This window comes from Hemibagrus wyckioides, linkage group LG09 (genome assembly GCF_019097595.1).
Source record: "Hemibagrus wyckioides isolate EC202008001 linkage group LG09, SWU_Hwy_1.0, whole genome shotgun sequence".
Taxonomy (NCBI): domain Eukaryota; kingdom Metazoa; phylum Chordata; class Actinopteri; order Siluriformes; family Bagridae; genus Hemibagrus; species Hemibagrus wyckioides.
Genome location: NC_080718.1, coordinates 8,908,227 through 8,932,764, shown reverse-complemented (window position 1 = coordinate 8,932,764; position 24,538 = coordinate 8,908,227). Strand labels below are relative to the sequence as shown.

General features: G+C 36.9%; 2 protein-coding genes across 4 annotated transcripts; one reads left to right on the top strand and one right to left on the bottom strand.

Annotated features, from left to right (window-relative positions):
- Positions 1-77: 77 nt before the first annotated feature.
- On the bottom strand, positions 78-18,598 carry strn3 (striatin, calmodulin binding protein 3). 2 transcript variants are annotated; one of them, XM_058399081.1, is made up of 16 exons: positions 18,126-18,598; positions 10,295-10,398; positions 10,040-10,113; positions 9,861-9,939; positions 9,361-9,537; positions 6,951-7,092; positions 6,159-6,300; positions 5,508-5,644; positions 5,129-5,304; positions 4,984-5,031; positions 4,666-4,787; positions 4,258-4,425; positions 3,755-3,895; positions 2,259-2,366; positions 1,942-2,028; positions 78-1,709 (listed from the first exon to the last, which is right to left on the bottom strand). In XM_058399081.1, exons 1-16 carry the CDS (start codon positions 18,381-18,383, stop codon positions 1,540-1,542), a joined length of 2,133 nt encoding a protein of 710 aa, XP_058255064.1. In that variant the 5' UTR covers positions 18,384-18,598; the 3' UTR covers positions 78-1,539. The 2 variants fall into 2 exon arrangements, with proteins under 2 accessions (XP_058255064.1, XP_058255062.1); XM_058399079.1 differs by having other exon boundaries at positions 9,861-9,942; positions 18,126-18,597.
- On the top strand, positions 17,681-24,494 carry ap4s1 (adaptor related protein complex 4 subunit sigma 1). Of its 2 annotated transcripts, none has more exons than XM_058399083.1 (6): positions 17,681-17,839; positions 19,017-19,174; positions 22,224-22,310; positions 22,479-22,547; positions 23,772-23,783; positions 24,234-24,494. In XM_058399083.1, exons 2-6 carry the CDS (start codon positions 19,037-19,039, stop codon positions 24,360-24,362), a joined length of 435 nt encoding a protein of 144 aa, XP_058255066.1. In that variant the 5' UTR covers positions 17,681-17,839; positions 19,017-19,036; the 3' UTR covers positions 24,363-24,494. The 2 variants fall into 2 exon arrangements, with proteins under 2 accessions (XP_058255066.1, XP_058255067.1); XM_058399084.1 differs by lacking the exon at positions 17,681-17,839 and adding an exon at positions 18,709-18,818.
- Positions 24,495-24,538: the final 44 nt, after the last annotated feature.

Below are 24,538 nucleotides of genomic sequence, written 5' to 3'. Positions count from 1 at the left end.
ACAGTATGATAAACACTTGGTATACTGCTGGTTATAAATCATTATAAAGGAGGCATAAATCAGAGAGCTTCAACAGGTTCAATATACAGGTACACCATTTAATATTTATTATAGACATTTTATATACATGACTTTTCAACAGGTGAATTTTGCTATGTGGTACAGTCTTTAAAATCTGCTAATTCATAATCTGTAAATCAAAAACAAAAACAAAACAAAACAAAACAAAAAAAAAAAACTTACAAAACTCATCAAAACTCTTCAAACTGATCAGAACCTTTTTGGGAAGACTAGAAAAAATACTTTATTGTATTAATCATGCATTAGACAAACAAAAGGTCTTTAGTTACAACCATAAATTGTAGGTTTAAAAATAAAATGGCTTACAAGATAAATGGTAGGGGCAGAATAACAACTCCGCTCTTTCACCCAATGGTAGGTGCCCAGATCCCTTAACTTATTAAAAAAGTAATAAAGATAAATTTCAACTTCATCTTTAGCCAAGGATGAAACTGTACTTTAAAAAGAGCAAAACATTTCCTTTTAGCTTGCTCTTCTATTTTCTTCTTAAAAGCCAAATCTTACAAGTATTCTCAATTTTTTACAAAAGAGGCTAAAACTAACCCAAAACAGTGAAATAAATAAGCGTTCAGTTGTCTAACCTGTGATAAATAAACTCAGTTACATTAAGATGTACAAAACCATCACATAGTGATAGGATGCTGCTGTTTACATGTAGATATCTAAAGAGCTCTGAGGAAGTGTGCTTCTACGGTAGTTCCATGATTCAGTAAAATAAAGTTAATAACACTAGGAAGAGCAAGATGTGTAGACAGCCTTCCTGTGACGCAAGATGGATTGAGATGGAGGACTTGAATGGGAAAACACTCCTATTTTTATTTTAAAAATGTCATCTGCTACCAGAGTCTTCAATTATATAAAAAAGGATTATAAAAACTATACTCATTTTTTACACAAAATTGTCGAAGCTAATGCAAAGGTGAAGCAATTGAGCTGAATCACGGTTTTCTCTCCTAATTTATATATAACGCTACATTAAGGTCAAGAGGGAAACTCGTGCACCTGATGCAGTATGAGGGATTAATTCCTCTGGTGCAGCATCTTTGCCCTTGTTGTGGTCACTGATGACCTTTTTATGAACATTATACCAATTCATGGTCACTGAAACATACCTAAAATACAATGTCATTACCTCATTTTATACCCAATCAAAAAAATAAAGAGACAAACACTGACTCCAGCTCTGACTTACAGTTAGGTACGGTAAACCATTTTTTGTTCAACTTCTAGTTTGAAGGGGGAAAAAAAACCATTAAAACTAAGTGGGCACTTCACCCGGGCTTCACTGAACCAACAGTCCACCGCCCAGCACTGGCATGTTCACGCAGGTGCTATCAGAGGCTGAATCAACGTTAGCAGCTATTGCTACGTTTGTCACAATGGCAGTGAAGCAGTAAGGTCTTTCGCTCGCTGTCTGATTGTGAGGGCGAGTTTGCACTGAATTTTGTGAATTAAGATTTATACGAATACTTTGGCAAGGGCATCTGCCCCAGCACTCCCTATGAATGCCTTAGAAGGGTGGAAGGCAACATCGTATATGGACTCATCTGACTTCTTCCGGTGAGAGGTGACTTCCTGTACGCATGTCTTGCTGTCCAGGTTCCACAGCCGAATTGAACAGTCATGACCTGTGCAAGATTACGAACAGTTAATCTCCACATTTTTAGATGTTTCAAGGTGCTCTCATTAATTTGAGTGGCAGGTGAAACAGGCCTCCCACTTATAGCAAGGTATATAAACCTCCTAGACACAAAAGTCTGAACAGACTGACTTGCCATATCTACCAAAACCATGGTCTGAAAGGTTTGAGACAATAAAATACACCAGACTAACTAGGTAAAAGACCTCAGCAGCACTTACTTCCTGACATCAGGTAGATGCCATTAGGATCTACTGCCAGACTAGTGACAGCATCCAAGTGAGCCACCATTGCATGGATAACTTTACCTAAATTGCAAAAACAAAGTCAAGTAATAAGTCACAAATATTTCTCTTTCTAACATGGAGAAACAAAATTTCTAATTTATATTTCAATTAAAAATGCATTTCCAAAACCTGCAAGTGCAGATTGTTATTGTGAAATAAAAACATTAAAATACAAAATTATGTCCTTTTTAAATGAGATGAGATCAATGTGATCTCAGCAGTACACTTGTAATACTTCAAAAACCTCCTACCTGATTTATTGTCATAGAATTTGATGTGTCTGTCCTCATGAGCTGTGATAGTGACTGGCAGTGTGGGGTGACTCACAACTTTATTAATGTGGTTGCCAAAAGGCAATGCTGAGGAAGAACAATACACACACAGGCACGCATGCGCGCGCACACACACACACACACACACACACACACACACACACACCCAGAGTGATGGAGCTAAATAACAAATAGCTCAAAGTAAAGACGTTCAGCTTTAACTTAACAGTATATGTACATTTATATTACATTACATAACATTTCAAAGTCCCCACCTTTTAAGGGACCAAAAGATATTTGGCAAATGTTTGTGCAGCTGTTTCTTGGATAGGTGTGTGTTGCTTACTTATTATGTCACTTATAAGCAGGCAGATTAAATATCTAGAGTGGATTTCAGGTATGGAATTTTCATTTGGAATCTGATTGTTTACACTCTCACAATGAGACTCACATTCAGTAAAGTAAGTCATCATTAGACTGAAAAGTCAAAACAAACCCATCAGAGGTAGAGGGATAGACAGAATATTAGGTGAAGCCAAATGAACTATTGGTATACTATTGGTATAGGTCCTGTAGCCACAAAACTGCTCTATCACCATCCTTGACAAGGTCCTGTGAATGATGACCAGACATCTCCACCTTGGTCTCATCAGTCCAAAGGATATTCCAAAAACATTTGTGGTTTGTTAAAATGACAATGCCCAGCCTCATCTGGCAGGTGTGTATAGGCAGTTTCTGGATGACTAAGGAATTCGATGCCAATAACTGGCCCTCATGTTTCCCAGTCCAGAATCCAATTATGAGCCTCTGAGTCATTATGAAATGCCAAGTAGCACCCAAGACTGTCCAGTAGCTAACTGATGTCCTAATCCAAGAGATCCCCCATCTGCCTTCTCATCAAAAGCAGGCCCAGATGTCAGCAGGAGTGCATACAGGCATGTAAAGTCCATACACACTACTGATTTACAATGAGTGGATGACCAACAGCAGCAGAACACCATGTCAGATTCCAATTTTGTCTCCCAAAACCAAAAAACCAAGACTATCATGAGTATAGAAGTACCAAATCTGAACAGTTGTAGACCAGGTCAATGTTTTGTGAATGCATTTGTGAGTGGGGGATGCGGTAGCTTAGAAGTTAAGGTGTTGGACGACTGATCAGAAGGTTGTGAGATTGAATCCCAGGTCCACCAAGGTGCCACTGCTGGGCCCTTGAGTAAGGCCCTTAACTCTCAATTGCTCAGTTGTATAAAATGAGAAATTGTAAGTCGCTCTGGATAAGGGTGTCTGCTAAATGCATAGAGGCTTGTCTGCTCACAACGGTTATAGAGTGATAAATTAGTGTATCCTTCCTGACAGCTCAAACAAACCGGGCCATTTCCTTCTGCCTTCTCAACAAGATGTTTCCACCACCCACACATGCACACAGACATGCTCACACTATTCATGCATGGAGATGAAATGAATGGTCTTACTGCTCTCCTTCTGTGATGAGCACTCCATGATCGGCTGTGAGGTCTCCAAATCATAGATAATAACTTTGCCCGTGTTGTAAGAGGCCACCATATATGCTGGATCACAACCATTAAAATCGACAGATGTGGGAATGCCATGCTCTGCAAAAAAAAAAAAAAAAAAAAAAAAAGAAGACAGTACTAGTTAATTTTATTTCCCTTCACATTCCATCAAATTAATAGTATAATTAAATGAAACCTTTATAAATTATATTTTCTTGGAAGGAATATAAAAATAAAACATGGTACTAAATACACCACCACCACCAGAGTTACAGTATTATCTGTTAATATTTGAGTGCCAAAATAGGAAAAAAGTGAAAATGTGAAAATGATGTGTATGCACTGACAGGACCAACAATAAACTAAACACAACCATGAATCTGGACTGCCTGTGACATCAGAGTTCTGACCTGGAGAGATGACTAAAGAACTTAGGGATCAATATATGGTCCCACACTCACCTCTCTCTGAGTTAAAGGTGTAGAGGCAAGGAAACTTCTCCTGAGGGTTCCACAACTTGATGGTTCCATCGGCCGAACAGGACAGCAGCCGATTCTTAATTCCACTGTAAGCCAGCCCCCAAACTGCATCAGTGTGGCCCAGTAAAGAGCCAGCCAAAACACTGGGATCTGAGAAACACAGGATGCTTTAAAGATCTTAACCTGTGCAGATCTGTTTAATGTACACCATGCATTACAAGGACACATGCAATGATACACTATAAGGCCTAAAAATATGGGGACACCAAACCATCATAATCATACATGTTTGCTGAACAACCAAGATATTTTACAAAAAAATTAAAAGAGCCGAAATTAAAGAAAGCGACAATGTTGCATGGAAAAAGCAGCAGATACAAGCAGCCTCACCATATGTGTCATAAGGGTCTATGTTAGAGCTGGGGATATTCCACCACTGTATTGTTGAATCAATACCACCGCTGAAGCACTGCTCCCCATTTGCAGTAATAGCCAATGACAGCACAGGTCCACTGTGAAAAGCCATAAATGAAAAGAAATATCAGAAATGTCTGGTGACATTTTACATCCCACCTAAACTACTAAAAAGCAAATTGAGAATGGGATTTGTTGGGGGTTGTTTTTGACTCAGAGGAACGTTTAATGTTATTTAAATAAATAAATAAAACTAAAATAAAAAAATATACTTTTATGAACAAGATCACTTACACGTGTGCTCTAAATGTGTATATGGGCTCCACATCAAAAGAGGCACTTCTATACACAAAGAAAAGATTTATTTAGCATACTGCACAGATTTGATCTGTTACAATTCTCTACATTAAACATTAAAGTGTCTATGAAAAGCACTTGCTTTTTGGCAGGAACTGTCTTCTGGAGGTTCCACAGTTTGAGGGTGTGGTCTTCCGAGACAGTGACCAGCACCGGTTCTACAGGATGGAAGGCCAGAGCACGCACTCCATCAAAGTGACTGCGGAGGGTGTATTTGGGATTCCATGTCTTCCTGAAAGCATCTTTACTGGCTGGAAGCTGGGAATGGAAGAGTATAGGAAATGGTGCATTTTAACAGCAGTGAAATGAAACCAGGAAGTGGCAGATCAAGTTAGTGCAAAGTATCAGTACACAACAATGACAGGTGCCTTTTGTCAATGACAATGCTTTTCAAGATTCATCAATTTATACTTCCACATGGGAGCACCAGGTTATACTCATGGACAAGCTGGGCCACTCACGTCATAGCCATAATCAGCATCATCATTGGACACTGTCAGGTCAGCAAGGTCCCCAAGGCCCAACACACTTTCCAAAACGTCATCCGAGCCCATGATAAAGGACTTGCCGCCTCCCGATGGAAATGGCAGTGGTTCCGCTAAGGTTGGGAGAAAAGAAAGGAAATGTTTTTAACCTACAGTATGTTTTATTTATTTTGTTTTAATATTACTGTTTGGTGTTAAACACTTCAGCAGTGAGTACACAGTTAGTTCTATTAAGTCTGATTTTAGTTTTCCCCAAAATGTTTTATTCTGTTTCACTCTAAAGGTAATCTGAAACGGTTTTAAAGACAACCCCCACTCCAACATTTCACAATTAAATATAAAGCCAACAAAGAAGAGAGTGGTTATAAACTTAACACTCAAATAGCTGCAAAAATTTAAATCTCCTGCTTGCCCTACATGGACATCATTTTTATAATTTTGACATAAACTGGGTCACATGGCACAGAGAAGACGAAGCTGGCAGCCACCAAAGTCCCAGAGGAATGCTGACGCATTTTAGGACCTGTGTGAGACTGTGCTGGGAGAGCAAGCCTGTAGACCAAAATATACAGAGGAGACACAAACACACAGATGCTTTAAAGAGAAAGTTCAGTTAGAGTCTCTTACCCCACTCTGTGCCGTCTCCTGAACTTCGAGCCTCGCCGGCACCCTCACCATCTTCTGCATTCACAAGGAAATCAAACTCCTTTAGCGCTTCTTCTGTGTCTGCATCTTCTGGAAGGTCTGATGCTAAACCCTCATTTCCTACCTGAGAAAACAAGAGCTAATTTAAACCTCATCATTTTATGACATTGCCAAAACAGCATAACATTTCACGGTGCCTAACAAAGTCCTGTCTGTCAGGTCTAATTAATTTTAAAGTAAAATAAGAGTTGGAGTGGATCACTGTGAGTGATGTTACTGGTGATGTGAGTAGAATGTTTACAGATATGGCATTGTACAGGGTGTAAGTATCATACAGTTTATGTGTATTTTTATATTTTCAGTATTCAGTAAGAATCTGAATTACCCTACTTATATGAATTTGTGCACATAGTGGACATATTAAGCAAATTCTGCAAATAAAAGCTTTTTGTTTTGCTTTTCTTGTTATCCTCTGATGCAGGACTATTGTAAACTAAATCTGCAATTACAATATTAAAAATTGTTAACTGCCATATTTTGGACTATAGAATTAAAAAAGCCTTAATCACTATTCATAACAAACCATAAAATAGCACAATGCAAATTTTGAAAAATTTGTGCAAAAAATTAAGGTCAAAAAAGTCAGATGTAGTTGTTTTTTCTCCACAGTTCACAAGCATTTCTATATCCTACACAAACCACTAGCAATTCCCATTTTAAAGATTTAAGGCCAATATGAACGTTATCCAAGAAACTTTCTTATTTATAACATACTTTTATCTTATGCTTCTTTGCTCTTTGTTTATCAGTCCTGTTTGAAATGTCTTCCATTAGGTCATTCTCTTCATCCTCCTCTTCATCGCTGTCATCAGCGTTTTCTAAGAAGTTAAAGGTCTCCAGAACATCTCCTGCATTCCTGTAACACAAGCAAATGAGTTTACTGACCTGATTATATCAGCATATCTCAAGTAATTGTGAAGTATTTATCCCATATTTTAATTTGTACCAGCATATTGTATTCAAAAAGTAAGTCAAGGCATAGATGGGAGATCTGACAAAAAATATAGCACATCATGATTTTTTTTTTTTTAGGGTTAAATCAGTCAAACCTGGAAAGATAATTTTTTGTGTGTTTAAAATGTAAAGCCATGGGAGAAAAGAAACATCACACCAACAAATAAATAACTGAAGGTTACAACAAATAAAACTACTTCAATAAGTATTCAATGTTTCCCAAAAAGTAAACCAACTTTCAGAAAGCAGGTGGGATAATAAGTACAACTTATAACTCAGCAACATTATTTTGGAAGTTTTAGCCTACTCTTCTTTACAACATTGCTTCAGGTCACTGATTTTTGAGAATAATCATTTATGTGGAGCTCTCAAGATCCCAACATAGCATCTCAATGGGGTAAGTTTCTTCTTTAACCATTCAGATGTTGCTGGTATGCCTAGGATCTTTATCCTGTTGCATGACCCAATTTTGGGCCAGCTTAAGCTGCTCTACAGATTTTGTCTATATTTGTCTCAAGAATATACTGGTATAAAGTGGAGTTCATCACTGTCTCAATTACTGCAAGTTTCCCCAGGTCCTGTTAAAGCAAAACAAGCCCTGTCTACAAATCATCACCTGTCCAGCTGCATGACTGACAGCTCGTACGGGGTGTTTGTGATGATACATTGTGCTCCGTTTTCACCAAACATGTTTCACAGCAGATCAAACCTCTCCACCTTGGTCTCATCAGTCAAATTTTGAGGTTCAAACAAAGTTTATTTAATAATAGTCTTTTCAAAAAGAAATTTTAAAAATTTGATCAGTGTGTTGTCATGAACATTTATTGTGCATACAGAGGCCTGAAGGCTACATGATGTAGCTCTTTATCTCTCTGAACATTAAATTGCGTGACCTTGGACTGAATTGTGTGTGCATCTTATACACATTTTTCTACTTTTTTGGAGATGACAACATTGATGTGTCACAGTATAACATGCACAAGTAGGAACAAGAAATCTGAGCCTATCAATAATGACAGAAACCAGTAACATAACTGCAGTAGAAAAAGAAGCTCAAATTCAGTGAAAGGGATGTCTTCTTTCTCTATTAATATACAATGCTAAATTTGCTTTTGATTTTGTAAGGTTTGTTTACCTGCGAGTGCCTGCTTGAATTGTTTTGAGATTATTAGATTGCGACCTATTAAATAATATATCCATGCAGTGTAAATGACACTGAGAAATGTTGTGCTTCAGTAGTAATTCTCACTTGAAAGTGTGCAGCCCTGCCAAATCCACACCTGGTTCTTTGCAGTATTTACACAGCATGGCAACTTTATTGTAGCCACAGAAAAGCTTCCAGCCATTCTTTTCTGAACATGTAGCCTTTAACCACAATTGAATGTTTCTGTTTATTACAACTAACAGCAGCTGCATCTTCTTCTTCAGGTTTTTTCTTGATATTGCTCTGTCAATTTTGACAACCATAATCTGTTAACTGTAAGGTATCTGCTGTGAGGTGACACAAGCATAGACGCATTTGGCAGTTTGGAACTAATCATGAGCTTCGATCTAGTCACTCACATTAGCACACAGTAATTTTCAGTCACAAATGCAACAGAGATGGTTGCAGTGTAGAGCCCTATTTTAATTATCATTTTACATATATATGAGAAATGGCAGATTAGAAGAACATTCATAATGAAGAACAATATTTTTATAAGCCACTTTAAACCCCTCAACCATTTTGTTTGGTATTACAGTGGTGACCTGCCACAATGTCAAAGTTGTGCCTTTCTAGGGTTTACTTGTTTTCTAATAAGCAAATGTTTTGAAAGACATTTGTTTATTTCAGAGCTGTTTTACTGTGGTACATTCACATGAACTCACAATGCTAACTGATCTTTTGGGTTCTTTTTTGTGTTTCCTCAATGTGGCAAACTGGCCTTATTACTTTAATCGTTGTCTATATCATGTGCATTAGGATTTCCGTGAACTGGACCAGTAAATAAAGTAAGGCTGTTTCATAAAACAACATGGAGTGTCATATCTAAATGTTTTATATGCAAGTGACAAAATGTTTTAGATTCACAATACACATTATCTCTGTAAAAAAAACAAACAAAAAAAAAAATGAGAGAAATAGTGATAGTCGTATCATCCACCACTTAGCCAAGGTATCTTTGGGTACCTTTTCATGTCATGCCCCTTCCGTTTGGCTGGAGATTCTCCTCCATTGAGGAGCTGCTCCAGGTTCTTGGTTTCTACTGAACCATTCTGCTCCGAGCCAGACAACCCCAGTAAAGAGCGCACTCGCTGAGACCGCACATCCAGTATTGTGTCTGTGTAACCTACTTCCTGAAGATATCTTGCAATGACAGAAAGGGTATAATTACTAAACAATTAAATGTCACCTTTTACAACATAAGCCACAGCTATATGTGCTATATTAAAATTGACATTAATAACTTACATATAGCTGACATATAGGCTTGACCAAAGGTATGGAAATTAAAAATTTATTCTGGCGTAATATTTTGCTGCATCTTTGCAGTAAAGGGCACAACTATCTGACACTTTTTATGTGATCACCTTAATTTTCTTTCACCTTTCTGTGGAAAATGTTATGTATAAAAACATTTCAGAAAATTTCGATTTTAAAGTTTAACTTGGGGTTATGAGAAAACTCACTGTCTTAGCAGTTGCCGGCCTTGTTTCCAAGTTAACTGACTGTTTTGAGGTACGCTGGACACCTCTGTATCTTTGGTATCTTCTGAAAAAAATAATTTAATAATTATATAAGTGTGTGTGTGTGGGGGTATGTGCAAACATATTTGTGCATATTTCCTCTCATGTAAGAATACACTAACCTGATTCAAAGCTGGGCATTTTGACTTCACTTTGATTGAGTTCTGTGCCATATTTTAATTTATGGTACTTTGCTCTGAAAGAAAAAGAACTATTCAGTTTAAAAAGTCTGATTTACTTGCCTAGTATATAGCATGCAATCTAAATAAGAAGCGTTTCCAACCACAAATGCAAAAATCCAACAAATTAAAAAATAAACAAACAAAAAAACAACATGGTAATACACTACTATTTATAATTATTCAATCACTACAAACCTTTCTTGTTTTAATGCATATTCTAACATCTTTATTCTTCTAACCAGATCATTCTTTAAATTTTCTTGACCCTTTCTCTCTCCTTGGAGGAATGCTATCCGAGCCTGCAAGACAAAAATAGAGGATATGAGTACACTTAATAGCCATTAGTTAATTGAAATGTTAAGCTACTTAACATGAACCCAAAATAAACAAGGCGTTCACATAAAGTTCTATTTAGATCTCTATAACTTTACTTCCTAGTGAATGTGTACTATGCCATGCTGATTCACAAAAAAAAAATAAAGTGCACAAAGCCTTTACAAATGCACAAAAGCAAACTGCAAAACAACCTAGAATTTCTAATGCATTCTATTGTCTTCAATTAACAATCATGTCATTAAAAAGCCTTCAGCCACCACATTTGATCATTCTCTAGCTGGAATACACTGGGCTACATGGAAAATTAAAAGGACAGGGGTAGAAAGGGTGATCATACAACTGAACTGGGCCTAAAATAGGCCTACAGCTTCAATAAACGTGTTGTAAACAGTAAACAAGTTTTTGTCTTTAGTTTTATACTTCTTTTTAAGCAAACCAGTAATTAATTCTTACCCTCTACACCAGTCTACTCTGGTGATGGACATAATGACCACATCATATTGAGGTAATTTACAGATGGCAATTTTGGTGTAAACCAACGTTTATGTTCTTTCAGTTGCTGGAGGTTAGCACATGGCAGAGAAGACAGTAAACGACTGAGAGGACTACAGGATATTATTGAGACAGAGCAGCTGTGTAACTCAAGTCCCCATAAATACTAGTGTGTGTGTGAGGCACAGAGGATGGGTATTTATAGTCTAACACATTCCCAATCAACCCCCTGATAACATGGCTCATGACTACATATACAAACAAAACTTAGAAATGACGCAGAACCTTATTTCATCCATATATGTGGTTAGGGACCTTGAAGACCTAACATTTGCACTATGGCTATGTTTGGAATTGAACTCTACACTACTACCACAATAGCAGGCAACTGGCACAAAAAGAAATATCACATTCTGAATGTTCATAACCCATTAGACTGGGAATTAAAATATATTTGGATAGTCGTTATTCAAGATTCAATCTTCACTTTCCTACTACGGCTACCAGTCTCAGTGGGTAAAGACTAACACATACTTTCCCTGAGACATGTGCAGCTCTCCCCCCACAGATTTTTAAAATGCTTTTGCATTTTTAAAGGGCAGTTGAATGCTCTTAGAGAACAGCACTAACAACTCTCCCTACATTATCTACCTATAAATATCTCTCTTTCTATGTGTATATATATAGTATATACACATATATATATATATATATACACATACATATACATACATATATATACACATATACATACACACACGTATACATACATATATATACACACACATTTTATTTATTTATTTATTTATTATATATTTATATATATATATATATATATATATATATATATATATATATATATATATATATATATATATATATATATATATATATACATACACACATATACACACACACACACACACACGTGTGTGAAAGCAAAGTACCTACAATGGCAACAGGAAACCTTGCTGGAATTCACATGGAGTCTTTGAGTTATTGAGTATTTCCAATAATGGTGATCTCTTAATATTTTTATTTGCCCACCCTTGCAGAGAATGTAAACGGTTGTCTGAAGTATAAGAGATCACCTACATTATATTTTCATAATGAATATTTATTAATATACTGAGGGTGCATGCTTGGGATTCAGGATTCAAATGCAGCTATAATAACAATAATAATAATAATAATAATAATAATAATAAATTGAGTATTTTGAAGAATAAGAAACAGTAAGTAATAAATCTAAATATAATCTAAATATAATCATGTAATAAAAAGTCAGAAATCCAAAATAAAGAGTGCATTATTTACTTTTACAATTATATTTAGAAAATTTATTATTTATTGCTCGTTATTTGTATTATTGTCTCTCTCAACATGCAAGCTTCATCAGTAATTGTATAGTCAAGTGCCATTTTTTATTATTTATTTATTATCAGCCTATAGCCACTCACCCCTAAACACCATCTCATGCTCTTAGAGGGAACTTTATTTTGTTTCTGTCCGAGTACTTAAAACTCCTTTTGGTCATTTGCACCTATTTCACAGCTTCCCAATTGCTGTCTAACAGAGCCAGCTCTTCCTCTCTGAACTGCCAGGATCTGACAGCTGGATAGAGGAATGTGTCATGCATCAGAGAGAGCTTATTCTTGCTTGTTCCTTTGAGACTAGTTTAGCACAGTGACCTCACCATATCTCCCTGGAGCTGACACACTGTGTCTTAATCGAGCTGCTTCATACTACGGCTGGAATGGCATATGTAATTTGAAATGTTGGCAGTAGTGCTAATTTAACAATGTCCATCATTAAAAGTGATAAACAGATAAAACTGAATCAAGCTGCCTTGTTTAGGTATTGACCCCATCTGGAACCTATACAGATTTTCTAGTGTTCTGGTCAGTGGATTTTGAAACCTCTTAATGAATTTCTGCACTAGCAGCTGCCATTAAAACAAGATTATTTAATTAGAATCTACCTATGCCCAATTAAAGTGTAACATTAAAGTAAATACACCTGTTTCTGAAAAGCTGAAGACCAAGGAGATCACAAAGTCTGTGGAGAACAGTCAGCGTTTGTGAATAAATAAAGTATCCCAATACATACACACACACATACATACATTTTAATTGCCCAAATCTGTATGTCATTCATCAGGCTAGTGTGCAGCTTTGGTGAACGCAATTTTTTAGACTTATGTACAGTACACATTTTACACGTCCTATATATCCTATTCTGTTTAATGTACAACAATTCAGAGAAACAACTTTATTCAGCTCAAATGAATTCAAATATATTTGCAGTTTCTAGAAGAACAAATAGTTATGGACCATTATACTGCAATACCCTGAACGTGTGCAAACAGATTAACATGGTTTTGGTGAACGGACCCTATATGTCTGCTACTACAGTAGTTATCTTGGTTTAGTTTCATATTGTTTGTTACTTAGCTTACAATTACTGTTGTTTTCCTATAAGGCTCAAGATGCTGCGAGCACTACAGGGGGATTAAGCAATACATTAAAGATATATGAAGTTGTCTGAATTGCTATATGTGACTTGACTGTGTGCCAGGGGAGAAGTTATTGTATACGATGCTTTGCAAAGAAGAAAGATAACAAGACCAAACGCAGATCCGGTAATGTGCCAGTTTGTATGATTGAAGACAACCTGTGTGTCACAGAGTGGCATGATGTGAACCACAATCCAGTACCCTGGTGGACTGAAACCACAAACCAAAGTGTATATAGAAGAATTTACTCATAGGATTTACTAGATTTACTAGGATTTTACTCTTCTATTTTACTGAAGTCCATAATTACTAAGAAAGATATATATAGTCATACTCCACGCTATGTCATTAATTGGTTCCAAGAGATGCGACAAAGTGCTGTATATGTTCCCTGTGACACTATGACTGAAAATATGAAGTTTCTTATTTTATAAAAGAAATTTGTTTAGTTTGATTTTATTAGCCATTTTTCATTGTCACTATGGGACGGAGAGACCGATGTAAGGTTGTGTAAATAAAATGCCATAAATTGGATTTCATTTTTCAATTTAATATTTAAGAATGAGCAATATAATTTTAGAGAAATAAATTTCAATTTAATATTTAAGAATGTGTGTATATATATATATATATATATATATATATATATATATATATATATATATATATGTGTATGTGTATGTGTGTGTGTGTGTTTGTATATAAATATAACACACACACACAGGTCTGCAGTGTATTTGATTGTGGTTCACATCATGCCACATACAGACAGACAGGCAGGCTGACTAACACAAGAAGCTCATGTGAACCGCACCACAGTCTAAAATAAATAATAACAGGTAAGACATCTCTGATGCCCTGACATATAATAACCATGAAGATTGCTGAAACAAAGGTTCTAAGCAAATTCTAAAAATAGCTGATCCATGTTACAAATGAGTTGCAAATATTTCTGCAAACACTACCGACAACTGTACAAAGCATACAAAGAAAAATTTATTACAAAAATTGAAAAAATGAAAACATGGATTGCTTACTAAAAAATGTTAAATAAAATGCAAAATGAAGTTAACTCCCTGGTCCTAAAGGTTCAACTGTAACTGAAACTGGAATGTCCTAATATCAGGTACCAGATATGTACATCAACAGGTCCTGAAAGGGTGGCATGCAAGCAGGAAGTCCTGATTCCAACACTGGAGTAAAAAGCCAAAGTGAAGTTTATAGCTGAGTGGCCATCATGGGCAGCACTGTGCATGTAGGAAAAAGGGTCATTTTTATTCCAAAGAACACCATCACAACTTTAATGTGAGGAAGCATAACATTGTGGGGGTGTTTTCCTGGAAAAGACTAGTGTACTTAATGTAAAATATGAAAAACCTCAAAATATATATGATATAATGAGGAAAGAGGATTATTTAAAAATATTGAAGCAACACCTCAAGACTTGGTTGAAACAGTGTCTTTCTCACTAAGCTTTGACCTGAATCCCATAGAAGATTTGTGGATTTACCTAAAAAAAAAAAGTGTGTGTGTGTGTGTGTGTGTGTGTGTGTGTAAGAAGGCCCACAAACCTGACTGAGTTAGATCAGTTCAGTCAGGAGGAATGGGCAGAAGAATCTTGTGGAAGCAATCCCCCAAATACTCAATCTCAATCATTTAAAAGCAACAATGTACAAACATTTGACCTAATGAAAAGCTAATTATAGAAAATAAAAGCTGTAATATCTCTCTTGGAGCTATTATTTTAAACTGACCTCTTACTGAAATTACCTATATACCCTAACTGACACTAATTCCAGTGAAGAAATGTGATAAATTGAGTTTGAGTGCATGTAAACCATGTAATGCCTCAATTGCAAGTAGCCTTTGTTATTCATCAATAGAGGAATTATCATTATTGTTATGTTCAGTAACTTGTAATATAGTCTAAGGAAATATGAGAACTAATCGTGATATAGTGGATCATTGTGGATCCAGGCACAACACATTGTAGATGATATTTTTGCCAGATTGCCCATCCCTACCAATACCCCACTTCTTAAACCCATTTTTTTTAAAAAGCTGTAGGTATGAAGGAAAACCAGCTATATGCTATATGATTTCCAGTGCTGTGCAGTCTTAATTATCAGCATGTGTAATGTGATTCAACCTGAGCAGCTTAATTTACAAATATTAAACAATGCATTGGGCTATTTCAAGAATTCAACAAGTTTGGCTCCTGTTCAGCAGAGAGCACATGTAATTTTACAATGAGCTAAGTTAGAGATCATTTTCTGTACAGTGGTCACAGTTTTGCTTGCATTTCTGATCTTCTTAACAGGTCATTAAAAAAAACATTTTCATCCTAGAATTAGTCCCTAGTCTTTAAAGTTGAGCAGCTCAGCCCCATCAGGACAAACAAATCTGGCACATACCACCATTTCTAAAATATCTTTTAAATATTATTACATGCCTAGAAAAACAATTAAACATAACACACCAGATAATTAAAATTGTTTAAAATTGTCAAGGGTGTTTCATGTGCCTCACTGTTCGACAGGAGTTGTCTAATGTTTACAGCACCTAACATATCAACGTTTACCAACTGGATGACCATAGTCTATCTAGTCTTTTCCAACTACTTGGAAAACAGAATGGCAGAACTGATCAACTTAAATGTGTCCATAGTTCAATAAATCCAATTTTCTAAAAACAAACCAGCATGGCTTCTGAAAGCAGATTCAGATTATCCAATTATACGCACTTTACATTACTTTACAAGCTACAGAGGTCAAAGTTAGAGATTTTTATTTAATTTAACTTTTCTGGTCTGATTTGTAAAGTGCAAACATTAAAAAGGCTGTCTGAATGTGAATGAACAAATACGTGTTTACTCTACGCCTCAAATTCAAGACTAATGTGTCCCATCTGTTCAGAAAATGTGCGTGCATAATAATAATAATAATAATAATAATAATAATAATAATAATAATAATAAGAGCAAGCAGTTTTTAATTTAATACAGAAGAAAAAATATGAACTTTGTGGGACAAAGAAAAGCTATGTCCATTAATATGCAAATGTACATTTTTCTTATGTGGCAATAATAGATGTGATAATTATCACGTTTATTCATTCTGCTTAAGTAACTGATTCATTCAAGGTCAGTCACTGTGGTTTAAAATAACTAATTCGTTTCTATTTTAGGAAATAAAACCAACCCGTTTTTTTAAAAAAGAAAATACTGCTGATTGGCATCACCAAAAATACTTTCAAATATACTGTAGGAGCCGGTGGAAGTGGGATTACAATGGTCACAGACACACCTCTAGTCCAGTGGTAAGTGAAGCACTACTAAGAAAAGAAAACCACATCAAACAGTCTTATTTATATTCATCAATCACTAACAGGTAAGCGTTAAAGGGTCATGACTTCATGAGTCAGTCTTGAACTCTTACTTCATACCACACCTATTATAAAAATCAAACTCTAAATACAACTCATTGTATTTACTTTAGTGTTAAAGTTAAAATGTTACAGAATGCTCACTGTCTTGCATATTTGTCATTTCTTCTGTAGTTAATAAATGTATGTAGTTAATGCATGACTCTCTCTCTCTCTCTTTGCTCTGTCTACATGCATCTTGTTGAATGTTGAGTGTATCTGAACCTGCCCTGCTCAAACTTTCCTGTCGGTAATACTGTACAAACAAACACAATGATAAAGTTGAACTGGACTAAGTTAAGGCAACAATGCTGCTTAAAAAGAGGAAGTTGCGTTAAAATTTGTGAGTTTTTTACTTGCTGGTCACTAAACCGCTCCTCGGATCAGGAACATCAGAAATCTAACATCTAATAGCTAAAGGCTTCATCTAGCTGTGTGCTCTGAGCTTTCTAACAAATCACTAGAGACCAACCCGCTGGACGAGTTTAAACATAATAAACATTTTCTATAGTACACATGTTCACTCATTAAATGTTTACATAGGTATTGGGGGTTTCATAAAAACTGTGGTATTAAAAGTAACAGAAGCTTAAAAAAAACAAAAACTAGCTTCATCCTTAAAATACCTGGAAGAGTTCACTGGCCTGGCTTTTTAAATTAAACTAGTCCTCTTCTACTGTCAAAGTTAAATTGCAACTATAAAAATAACCTCTCGCAGACTATCCATTTATATATTTTTATTAAAAGAACAGTAAAAACACTAGACTGTGCAGGCGTGCTAGCTCAGTACAGAGCCGAACCGTCCGGACGCCATGTTGACCAAAACAAAATGGCTGAACCGGAGATTAGTTGACAAAGTCAGCTGTCTGCATTTACGGTTTCTACCGGCTGCTTTTCAGAGGCTAGGGCAATGCTATCATGTGATAAGTGTTGTAGGCTTAACAAGACGACCTAAACTGCTGTTAAATACACGGGTAAGGTGCACCGAAGGAACGGAGCCAATTTTTCCTTTGCTATGTTATTACTAATAAACTGCAGTATGCTAAGCTAGGCCTTTTTTACTAGCTCCCGAAGTTGACACGCTAGTCAGTAATGCTTCAGGGTACTCCGGTGGTAACTGTTACCTAGAACATAGAACGACTGAATACAAAATCATCTAAACAAGTACACAAGTTTAACATTAGCCAGCCACTGCTAATGTGTCTGTGAATCTAGCTAGCTGGCTAGCAAGTGTGCTAATACGGTGCGGCTATTCGATACCTGTAGTTCGGCCCGCTCGACTTCCCAGTGCGCCCTCTCCATCTCGAAGCGGGCCCACTCGTGCTGGATGTAGTGTAAAATCCCGGGGATTGTGTACTGCTGCGGTCTCGGCGCCTCATCTTGCTGCTGTTGCCCCATCGCTGAGCTGCCAGCCCCGGCTAAATGAACGTTAACGTTGCTGTTATTACCGTGCTGTGGGGACTGCTGCTGTCTCGCGGTGGCCATTCCTCCTCCTCCTCCGCCGGGGTGTTCATCCATTTTTTTTACTAAATAAGTAAGGTCCTGGTAAAAGATAGCCCCCGGGCAACGAGAGTTAATCACAAATGTATTCTTTTTCACTATCTGCGTCGTAGAAAAACGTCACCGCGTCGGCAAAATACGCAATCGGCGCGTCCCTCGGGCCGCACGGTGTTGTGCCTTTCTGTGTCAGCGCCCGGATTTGCCGGCCGCCATTACTCCGATCCCTGGATGTGGATGTGAGGCTCCGTACTGAGAGGGAGAGTCAGAGCCGCGCTGCATGACGGGATGCACCCAGGCTGCGTCCAAAAACCACACACACTACCCTCCCTAACAGAATGTCACAGCCCGTGTGACGCGCTGTTTTGACGCACTCTTTAGTACAGAGTGTGCGATTTTGTACGTGTCCCAAAGTCATCCAGCTACAGTAGCCACTTCCAAATACAGAACTCGTGCGTAAGTGGGAGTTTATAGATGGAGTGCCCACACATTTACAGTGAACGTGGAGTTTAGTGCCCGGGAATTATAGAAAACAATCCAATCAGCACGGAAAAGCCTAGAATTTTCTAGGTTTTTTTTGTTATATTTTAGAGTCTGGTCTTTTCTTTTCTTGTCCATTTCTTGTTTGTTTGCATTCATGTTTTTTTTTTACAGGTGTCTTCTCTCAAGTGATCATGATCAAGTTCCTGTTGATGGTCAATAAACAGGGTCAAACTCGCCTGTCTAGACATTATGAGCAAGTGGACATTGGTAAGAGAGCTGCTCTGGAGTCCGATGTGGTCAAGGCCTGTCTATTCAGGATGAAAGACGAGGTCAGTATACCTTTTTCATTTCTCGTTATTTGTGTAATACTGAATGACATAAGAACTGTATAATAAAAGTATTTGCATTTATTTTATATTACACACACGAAATCTCTCATTCTCTCCCATTCTATGAAATTTCAATTTTCCATTCTCACACTGACTGGTTTATAAACAAACAAGAAGTTGAGGTTTAAAACTATTTATTCAGACTGTACATAATAAATAGCAATGCAGGACTGTAATAAAAAATAAAGAAAGATTATAAGGTGTGTTTGGGAGACATTTATTTAATATTTTGGGAGAAGTCTCTGGATATTAATGCTTTGTAAGAGTCAGGCAACTTAATGGGTTAGATGCAGGCATATGCAGTCTGACAACTGTGCAAAAATAACTTTCTTGTAAAGAAAATAGTGACAATATCAACAAAAGTTGCATGAAATCTCTCTAAGTGCTGTTATCTATCCACTTATATAATTTGAGCATTATCTGGGGACTTATTTTTAGCCAACCCAGAACTCCTGAAGTAACAATATGTGTAAAAGTACATGATGTACATTTGATACTGTATTTAAACAAAATGATAGCTATTTGAATAATGCCAGTATAACAACTGTGAGAATAAAGACAATATTAGAGCTGTTAAAATTATGACAATATTAGAATTGTTAGTATTATGACACTGAGAAGAATAATGATGGTATTAGAGCTGTTAAAAGTATGACAGTATAAAAATTGTTAGAATAATAACGTTAGCACATATGATAACATACACTATATTGCCAAAAGTATTCGCTCACCTGCCTGGACTCGCATAAGAACTTAAGTGACATCCCACTCCTAATCCATAGGGTTCAATATGACGTCGGTCCGTCCTTTGCAGCTATAACAGCTTCAACTCTTCTGGGAAGGCTGTCCACAAGGTTTAGGAGTATGTTTATGGGAATTTTTGACCATTCTTCCAGAAGCGCATTTGTGAGGTCACACACTGATGTTGGACGAGAAGGCCTGGCTCTCAGTCTCCGCTCTAATTCATCCCAAAGGTGTTCTATCGGGTTGAGGTCAGGACTCTGTGCAGGCCAGTCAAGTTCATCCACACCAGACTCTGTCATCCATGTCTTTATGGACCTTGCTTTGTGCACTGGTGTACAGTCATGTTGGAAGAGGAAGGGGCCAGCTCCAAACTGTTCCCACAAAGTTGGGAGCATGGAATTGTCCAAAATGTCTTGGTATGCTGAAGCATTCAGAGTTCCTTTCACTGGAACTAAGGGGCCAAGCCCAGCTCCTGAAAAACAACCCCACACCATAATCCCCCCTCCACCAAACTTTACACTTGGCACAATGCAGTCAGACAAGAACCGTTCTCCTGGCAACCGCCAAACCCAGACTCGTCCATCAGATTGCCAGATGGAGAAGCGCGATTCGTCACTCCAGAGAACGCGTCTCCACTGCTCTAGAGTCCAGTGGCGGCGTGCTTTACACCACTGCATCCGACGCTTTGCATTGCACTTGGTGATGTATGGCTTGGATGCAGCTGCTCGGCCATGGAAACCCATTCCATGAAGCTCTCTGTGCACTGTTCTTGAGCTAATCTGAAGGCCACATGAAGTTTGGAGGTCTGTAGCGATTGACTCTGCAGAAAGTTGGCGACCTCTTCACACTATGCGCCTCAGCATCCGCTGACCCCGCTCCGTCAGTTTACGTGGCCTACCACTTCGTGGCTGAGTTGCTGTCGTTCCCAAACACTTCCACGTTCTTATAATACAGCTGACAGTTGACTGTGGAATATTTAGGAGCGAGGAAATTTCACGACTGGATTTGTTGCACAGGTGGCATCCTATCACAGTTCCACGCTGGAATTCACTGAGCTCCTGAGAGTGACCCATTCTTTCACAAATGTTTGTAAAAACAGTCTGCATGCCTAGGTGCTTGATTTTATACACCTGTTGCCATGGAAGTGATTGGAACACCTGATTCTGATTATTTGGATGGGTGAGCGAATACTTTTGGCAATATAGTGTAAATATTAGATTATGATAGAAATCTTAAGATTATGACAATATTAGAGAACATTCAATGTTTTATAGGTGATTAGTAATTTTGTACAGTAGTTTACTGGGAGCCAGCACATTGCAGGTGATGTGCTCAAAACCTCTAGTTCTAATGAGGACAACCAGACAGTTAGCCTTTACTTTAGTCCAATCTAGAGGTAACAAAAGCATGACTTGCCTCTAGCTGCAGTGGGACTTTAAACAGAATCTTGTGGAACACCAAACTTGCTTTGATATGCATATGTAAGTCATGATTTACATCAACAAACTGTTAATGATCAGTCATGTAAGAAACTGTTCAGAGCAACACATGCAAGAATATTCAACCCTAATCAGAGTTTCTGTTGTAGGATGTTTTTATTAACCTGTACTGTTTCTTAAATGGACACAAATGCCAGTCTTTAAAATGAATACGAATGTGTGAGGAAAAATCTGCTATTTTTCTGAGGGGTCTTAAATACTAAATTGTGGAAACAACTGAATAGTTTTTTTTGTTACTACTTAAAATAAAGAGCCTGTCTAGGTTTTTATCTGATGCCTAGAATGATGTTATAAATAACTATGACACCCAAATGAATTTATTGTTACAGCTTAAATAACAACTATGACTAATAACTTTATCCATGTCCAAGTATTTATGGACTGGAGGGATACATACTATATGGCCAAACGTTTTTGGACACTTAACAATCACACCCATATGAGGGCATTTCTTTTAAACTGGTAAACACACAATTGAGTAAAATTTTTTACTCAATAAAGTCTTTGTATGCTGTACGATCACACACCCCCTTTACTGCAACTAAGAAGTCCAAAGATGTTCTAGAATGACAATGACCCAGTGCATAAAATGAGTCTTATGGACACAACGATTGCCAAGGTTGGTGTGGTAGAACTTATAGTATATGTAATTACTGTGGGAGTAATATGAAATAAAAGAACATAAAGAAAAAACAATGTTATGCCTGTTTAACTGAGAAAGCTTTTGCTTCACCTCTCCTTTCCAGTGCTCATTTGTGGAGTACAAGGATTACAAGCTGGTGTATCGGCAGTATGCAGCTCTTTTCATTGTAGTTGGTATCACTGACAGTGAAGTGAGTTATTTCAATTCAATCCAATTTATTTGTAGAGCACTTTTAACAATAGACATAGTTTTAGAACAGAAATTAACAGAAGAAAAATGATAAAGTTTAAAATTAAGTTAATAATTATCCCTAATATACTGCTATAGAAATGAAACTACATATTTTTTCTTTACACAGAATGAACTCTCCATTTATGAGCTCGTCCACAACTTTATTGAAGTGCTTGACAAGTACTTTAGTCGGGTGGTAAGTTCAAGCTGCACCATTTTAATATGATTTACCTGGGCTGCATGTGTACAGGGATTTTCTGTGAGGGTTTCCCAAATACATTATGTAAGGAATAAAATGTAATGAGTGCTGGGAAAATGATCAAGGCAGTGTGATGCCACCTTATGTAGCATCAGTGTTACCATAGTGGATAAACTCCCAATAACAGGACATTTTATACATGCCATTTGTTGTTTGGACTCTGCTGGAACATTCGAACATGGTCTATGTACAGATCTTATCATTTTACACGATCTTATAATTCAGAAGTTTTGGTCCCCCCTCTCTTGCAATATTCTGATTTTACATTTCTTATAAGTTTTCCCCTCTGTGGTGTTCTCCCAAGGACTTGTGGCTAAAATCTCTTTTCCATATACATACTGCTCTTTCCATTATGCTGAGTCCTAAAGTTCCACAGCTGTGGGCTGCAGATGAGCATCTGATAGTAGCTAATACAGTGGCATAAAATGTTTTTGTTTTATGCAGGTTACCCAATCTTCCTGTTAAAAAGTTAATTAAGTATTGTCTTATTAATTATGCAGCAGTGTGCATGGCACAGCAGTACTGTCAGTAAATTCATCTATGGTATAGCCATCCTTGGTTTCTCCTATACCCAACCAAACTGGGGACTTTTTTCAGCCCATGATGGTGGATATGAGGGATATGGCAGCCCTGCCACCCCATGTGCCTCCCCAACCCTGACTTCTCATGTCTTTAAGAACTCTGTTGCTCCTCTATATTTTATTCAGACTTAAATGAATAATCTCAAACTTGAGTTAAGAATGTTTCCTTCATAGAGAAGCTGTGCAGTAATAACGTAATGTTGTGTGGCCATTTATTGTGTGGTTAGGAACAAATAAACTATTCTAGTAAGCTGAGCATCTGGGCATAACCAATATTTCCATATATTCTATTTGAATAATCAACATTCATACCATTTTTAATAATTATATATATATAATATAATGTATAATATGCTAGACTGGACTACAAATTGGCCAGAATTTTATTGAATTGTTTTTAATGTGGAAAAGTGAGAATTAAATAGCTCAAATCTACAAAGTATTGTTTAAAATACTTTGTTAAATAACACATCAATTCAAGATTGAAATTCTTAAGAGAAGTTAATGAACATTTTTGGAAATGGAACCCTGTTAATGTTAAAGAAACACAAGTCACTGACAGTTTTTCTTTTCTTTTCAGAGTGAACTAGACGTATCCTTTATACACTTCATTTTCAGCCATCATCATTCTGAGATTCTCTTTATTGTGTACAGCTGCATGAGTCGGTGTGGACATTTCAAGCCTCACTGATATTTTCATTAACCAGCTTGTTATTATAAAGGAAAACAATGTTTTTTTGTTTTTACTGAAAGCAAAATATGTTCACTCAGGTTCTACAAGGGATTAGTGGTTAATAAATGACCACAGTTAACATTTTTGCATTTGAATCAACTGTATGGTGTGTTCATAAAAAGGATCTCTTTCACACTGTAAATAATGTGTTTTAAAAATGAATGTTTTTGTATAAGATACATGTCAGGTACCTCAAACGTCAGTAATTTGTGCATTTAGGATGATGATGATCTGATCAACTTTAATGTACATTTTATTTTTCCTGACATGACACAACCTGAGACCTACTGTTCCTTAATTCCAAAGCAGATTATGTTTAATTTGGACAAAGTACACATCATTCTTGATGAGATGATCCAGAATGGACACATTGTGGAAACCAACAAAAACCGCATACTTGCACCACTGCTGGCCTTAGACAAGATGGCAGAAGGATAAATAAACAGCTACAGTATGAAAACTGTTGTTGTGCACAATTTATTAGCCCTTCTATTCCCCAACCCTCTTGTCATTTAGCCCTCACAGTTTAACTGTATTTGTTCATGGACTTTACACAACAGCTACATAAATGCTGATATTATGCAGATCTAGTCATATCCATCATGTTCATGAAA